At 51.4% G+C, this 5,634-nt stretch overlaps 1 protein-coding gene across 1 annotated transcript in view; it reads left to right on the forward strand.

Moving 5' to 3' along the window:
• The window catches only part of LOC103396917 (histone-lysine N-methyltransferase SETD1B-A-like), a 20,271-nt gene that overhangs the window by 5,370 nt on the left and 9,267 nt on the right, over positions 1-5,634 (forward strand). The window contains exons 3-10 of the mRNA XM_025052909.1: positions 502-772; positions 864-976; positions 1,439-2,392; positions 3,249-4,202; positions 4,433-5,080; positions 5,172-5,276; positions 5,344-5,422; positions 5,510-5,632. Of these exons, the coding sequence (XP_024908677.1) occupies positions 502-772; positions 864-976; positions 1,439-2,392; positions 3,249-4,202; positions 4,433-5,080; positions 5,172-5,276; positions 5,344-5,422; positions 5,510-5,632 (3,247 nt within the window). The remainder of the gene's footprint in view (positions 1-501; positions 773-863; positions 977-1,438; positions 2,393-3,248; positions 4,203-4,432; positions 5,081-5,171; positions 5,277-5,343; positions 5,423-5,509; positions 5,633-5,634) is intronic.

Below are 5,634 nucleotides of genomic sequence, written 5' to 3' on the forward strand. Positions count from 1 at the left end.
TTTGATTTTGGAGGAAAATGCAGAGAGAGGCTCCGAGATAGTTTGACAGAGACGGTACAAGACATAGAGCAGTAGCAGGGCAGATAAGGGCAGGAAGGGAGCAAGGGAAAAAGTGTCCGCCTTCTTCGAGAGCACACGAGAAAAAAAGTATGTGTATATACGTTTATATATGTATATATGTGTGTGTATATACATGTGTATATACGTTTATGTATTTATGTGTATATACGTATATATGTATGTATGTGTATATGTATGTATGTATACATACACATTTTAGTAATTGCATTTACCGTAACATTTGTAAGAGATCTGCGTTTATTATATATGTATACATATATATATACATATATATGTGTATATGTATATGTGTGTATGTGTATATACATGTGTATATACGTATATATGTATGTATGTATAATACACATTTTAGTAATTACATTTACTGTAACATTTGTAATAGATCTGCGTCTTAAGTTTTTGATGGTGAATTTTTCCCAGATCGACGAATTCTACGTTGGACCCGTTCCTCCCAGAGAAGTGACGTTCTCCAGGTTGAACGACAACGTGAACGAGCCCTTCCTGACGCAAATGTGCCAAAAATATGGGAACATTCAAGAGGTGGAAATATTCTACAATCCCAAAAACAGGAAACATTTAGGTATCGCCAGGGTTGTGTTCGATGGCGTGCGGGCCGCGAGGGACGCCGTCCAGAACCTCCACCAGACGTCAGTCATGGGGAACATCATCCATGTGGAGGTCGATCCCAAAGGTAGGGCTGAGTGATACCGTATAAGTGATATTTGATGACTTCATCACACGTGGCCAATCGTTTTACGTTTTACGTCTCCTTCCTCACTCAGGGGAAAACAGAGACCAGTATCTCCAGCTTCTCCTGCGTGGACATTACACTCCTGGGACGCTGCCCGTGGGCAGCAGTGAGCAGGATCTGCAAAGTTCAGTTGACGTTTGGCAGGTACGTTGTCTACATCCATTCACAATGTTTTTTTCGTGTTGTTGACGTCAAATCGAAGCTGTTTTAAATTTGCTTTTGGTGAGAAGTACGGCTGTAGCGATGCATCGTTAAAACGGTTAAAGTTAAAAATTAATCGCACATTGCACACACAAAAAGTCACTGGTCATACCATGACACTACAGCCTCCACTGCAGTAGGTGGCAGTATGCGCCCTTAAAACGTTGGTTGTGACGCGCAATTAAATCCAGACATCAGGTCCCTACGTAGGCTAGGAGACGTTCAGGTGTTGGAACAGAACGTGGGAAGAACTTGTTCCACAGACACCACTCCAGTACAGTAGGTGGGTTTAAAAACCCAGACGTCAATGACCAACTATTTTAGGTCCCTACGAAGGCTAAGAGGCCCCTGGCGAGAAGTTCTTTTTTCCTCAGGTGTGTTCTCTTTGTGTTCTCCTACATTCAGGGCAGAGCAGACCCTCAGCTGACCGGCACCATCTGCAACCCCTCCAGCACTGCTACACCCCTGTCTTTGGATACAGCCTACTCCACTATTTGGCAGGACACGCCCTGTAGCCTCAGACTGACGCCGCAGTCTCAGGGAACACCCTGTCTCTCTGCCACTCCTCTCTCCCAGGACTCCTGCTACTCTAGTCTTCAGGCAACTCCAGTCCTCCAGGGGGAGCCCTCCGTCCTGACCGTCTATAAAGGTCTGATGCGACAGCTCCGCCGTCACGCACCTTCATGGTACAAGCAGAGACCCGGCAGAGCGTCAGGGGTGAAGGCGATCTTAGGGCACCGCCTCACCCCGCTACCTCACCCTCTGTCCTCACAAACGCACGGAAACAGCCAGCAGGTGGCGCTGTGGGGCCGCAGTGCTGAGAACTCAACACACAATGTCACAAAATTTTCATTCGACTGCACCTCCACCTGCGACATATCCAGAGACGGAACCACTTCTACCTCCAAGACCCAGGACGACAGCGAGCTCAGCGTCCGGCCTCCGGCCTCACCCAGGGACACCACCTCCTCCTCCTCCCCTCCTGCTGCCGCCGTCCACAGCTCCTCCAGCAACCGTCGGCCAGGGCTGGAGAGTCTTGACTCCCGTATTGAAAATCTGCTGTTGAACAGCCAGGGGACCACGGGCCCACTGTTTGACACACAGACTTTAAGGGACAGCCCGTCGTCGCCCTGCTCCGGCCATAATTCCCCATCGTCGCACGTGGATTCAGTAGAGGGCGCCGTGACCGCCGATGGACCGTGCCCAGCCGACGACAGGCATTCGGCTCGTGTGAGTGCCCCCGTCAGTGACAGCAAGGAGGATGAAACCAGTCGAGCTGTTGCCTTTCTCACCAGACACTGCCGGTCTCCCTCCTCCTCCTCCTCCGACCTCCCGCCTCAGTCACTGCCTCACCCAAAGGTATGTCTTTTTTTAAATCATGTTTAAATGTTTTTATTTAATATTCCTTAATGCAGGGGTGCCCAACCCTTGGTCCGTGGACCAGTACCAGTCCGTGGGTATGCTACCAGAATAAAGTTGAAAAGATGTTTTATTTTGAAATTTTTTAGTGACAGTTATTAATGGACAGAATCGAACACCCCTCCACGATGGTACCGTAGTTTTATACCACTGTCTTTTTCCACATACAGTCCGATACCAGAGTGACCGGAGCTCCAACGCCAACCAAGGACACCACGTCCCTCCTCCAGCCTCCGCCCATCTCCTCCCAACGCCGGGATGACAAAACTCTTCCCGCTGTCAACTCCCGTCCTCACGTTATTCCACCTTTTCCGTTCCCCGTTCCCCCTCGTCTCCCAAACGGCGCCATTTATTCACAATGTTTTTTTCGTGTTGTTGACGTCAAATCGAAGCTGTTTTAAATTTGCTTTTGGTGAGAAGTACGGCTGTAGCGATGCATCGTTAAAACGGTTAAAGTTAAAAATTAATCGCACATTGCACACACAAAAAGTCACTGGTCATACCATGACACTACAGCCTCCACTGCAGTAGGTGGCAGTATGCGCCCTTAAAACGTTGGTTGTGACGCGCAATTAAATCCAGACATCAGGTCCCTACGTAGGCTAGGAGACGTTCAGGTGTTGGAACAGAACGTGGGAAGAACTTGTTCCACAGACACCACTCCAGTACAGTAGGTGGGTTTAAAAACCCAGACGTCAATGACCAACTATTTTAGGTCCCTACGAAGGCTAAGAGGCCCCTGGCGAGAAGTTCTTTTTTCCTCAGGTGTGTTCTCTTTGTGTTCTCCTACATTCAGGGCAGAGCAGACCCTCAGCTGACCGGCACCATCTGCAACCCCTCCAGCACTGCTACACCCCTGTCTTTGGATACAGCCTACTCCACTATTTGGCAGGACACGCCCTGTAGCCTCAGACTGACGCCGCAGTCTCAGGGAACACCCTGTCTCTCTGCCACTCCTCTCTCCCAGGACTCCTGCTACTCTAGTCTTCAGGCAACTCCAGTCCTCCAGGGGGAGCCCTCCGTCCTGACCGTCTATAAAGGTCTGATGCGACAGCTCCGCCGTCACGCACCTTCATGGTACAAGCAGAGACCCGGCAGAGCGTCAGGGGTGAAGGCGATCTTAGGGCACCGCCTCACCCCGCTACCTCACCCTCTGTCCTCACAAACGCACGGAAACAGCCAGCAGGTGGCGCTGTGGGGCCGCAGTGCTGAGAACTCAACACACAATGTCACAAAATTTTCATTCGACTGCACCTCCACCTGCGACATATCCAGAGACGGAACCACTTCTACCTCCAAGACCCAGGACGACAGCGAGCTCAGCGTCCGGCCTCCGGCCTCACCCAGGGACACCACCTCCTCCTCCTCCCCTCCTGCTGCCGCCGTCCACAGCTCCTCCAGCAACCGTCGGCCAGGGCTGGAGAGTCTTGACTCCCGTATTGAAAATCTGCTGTTGAACAGCCAGGGGACCACGGGCCCACTGTTTGACACACAGACTTTAAGGGACAGCCCGTCGTCGCCCTGCTCCGGCCATAATTCCCCATCGTCGCACGTGGATTCAGTAGAGGGCGCCGTGACCGCCGATGGACCGTGCCCAGCCGACGACAGGCATTCGGCTCGTGTGAGTGCCCCCGTCAGTGACAGCAAGGAGGATGAAACCAGTCGAGCTGTTGCCTTTCTCACCAGACACTGCCGGTCTCCCTCCTCCTCCTCCTCCGACCTCCCGCCTCAGTCACTGCCTCACCCAAAGGTATGTCTTTTTTTAAATCATGTTTAAATGTTTTTATTTAATATTCCTTAATGCAGGGGTGCCCAACCCTTGGTCCGTGGACCAGTACCAGTCCGTGGGTATGCTACCAGAATAAAGTTGAAAAGATGTTTTATTTTGAAATTTTTTAGTGACAGTTATTAATGGACAGAATCGAACACCCCTCCACGATGGTACCGTAGTTTTATACCACTGTCTTTTTCCACATACAGTCCGATACCAGAGTGACCGGAGCTCCAACGCCAACCAAGGACACCACGTCCCTCCTCCAGCCTCCGCCCATCTCCTCCCAACGCCGGGATGACAAAACTCTTCCCGCTGTCAACTCCCGTCCTCACGTTATTCCACCTTTTCCGTTCCCCGTTCCCCCTCGTCTCCCAAACGGCGCCATTTCGATCCCACCGCCGGGCTGGATTGGCCCTCCCTGGATCCACATTCCTCCTCCCCCGATCCCGCCACCTCCCCATCCATCCATACCTCCTCCACCAACTTTTTTCGGATCTTCTACTCCTCTGATGGGGCCCCCTCCTCTCCTACCTCCCGTGCCCATGAATATACCGCCTCCGACAAATGTGGATCAGAGGAATCCTCCGAGGCACGGCGGCGCACACCCACCCTGTCCTCCTCCTCCTTGGCCCGCGCCTCCTTTCCCCGGTTTCACCCACTTTGCGACTCCACCACCACCGGTCAGGGTTCCGGCGCAGGAAGACCCTCATAAGGTGACGCTGGAAAAGGTTTTAGAAGTCGTAGTGACCGAACTGAAGTCGGTGATCAGGAAGGACATCACGCGCAGGCTGGTGGAGGGGTTGTCCTTCAAGGCCTTTGAGGACTGGTGGGACGGTCAGGAGAGGAAGACCAAGGTGAGCTGTCCACTGTCCACCGTCCTCTGTCCGATGAGGACGTTTTGACGAAATGACATTTATCTTAATGAGAATTTGTTGCTTTCGTAAGATTCAAGCTTCTTTGAAACACGGAGGCGGTCCGGACCAAAGACGAGCGACTCCCCTCAGCGCCACCTGCAGCCAGGGCAAGAGAAAATCCCTGCCGTCCTTCAAGGTAACCTGTCGTCTTTTTGAGTCACCTCTTTATCATCATCCTCACCAACATTCATTTATTGACACAGTTGAAAAGAAAACGTCCCGACGACGCAGCTTCGACCAACGACGCAGAAAGTTCCGTTTCCCTAACGAACGGAATTCCTGGTCAGTTTAACGATTAACACCTGATATTAACGATACTAATTAATTATATAATTATATATTGTGTTTTTACATTTCCATGGTCGTCAGACATAAACCAGGAGGAGGTCGCGGTGAGGTTGAAACGCAGAGACGCAAGACCCCAGGTGCTCGACAGTGATGAAGAGGAAGAGGAGGAGGAGGAGGGGGATGGTGGAAGAAAACATGAAAGCGGT

The sequence above is a fragment of the Cynoglossus semilaevis genome, chromosome W, assembly GCF_000523025.1.
Source record: "Cynoglossus semilaevis isolate Cse_v1.0 chromosome W, Cse_v1.0, whole genome shotgun sequence".
In the NCBI taxonomy this organism is placed as follows: domain Eukaryota; kingdom Metazoa; phylum Chordata; class Actinopteri; order Pleuronectiformes; family Cynoglossidae; genus Cynoglossus; species Cynoglossus semilaevis.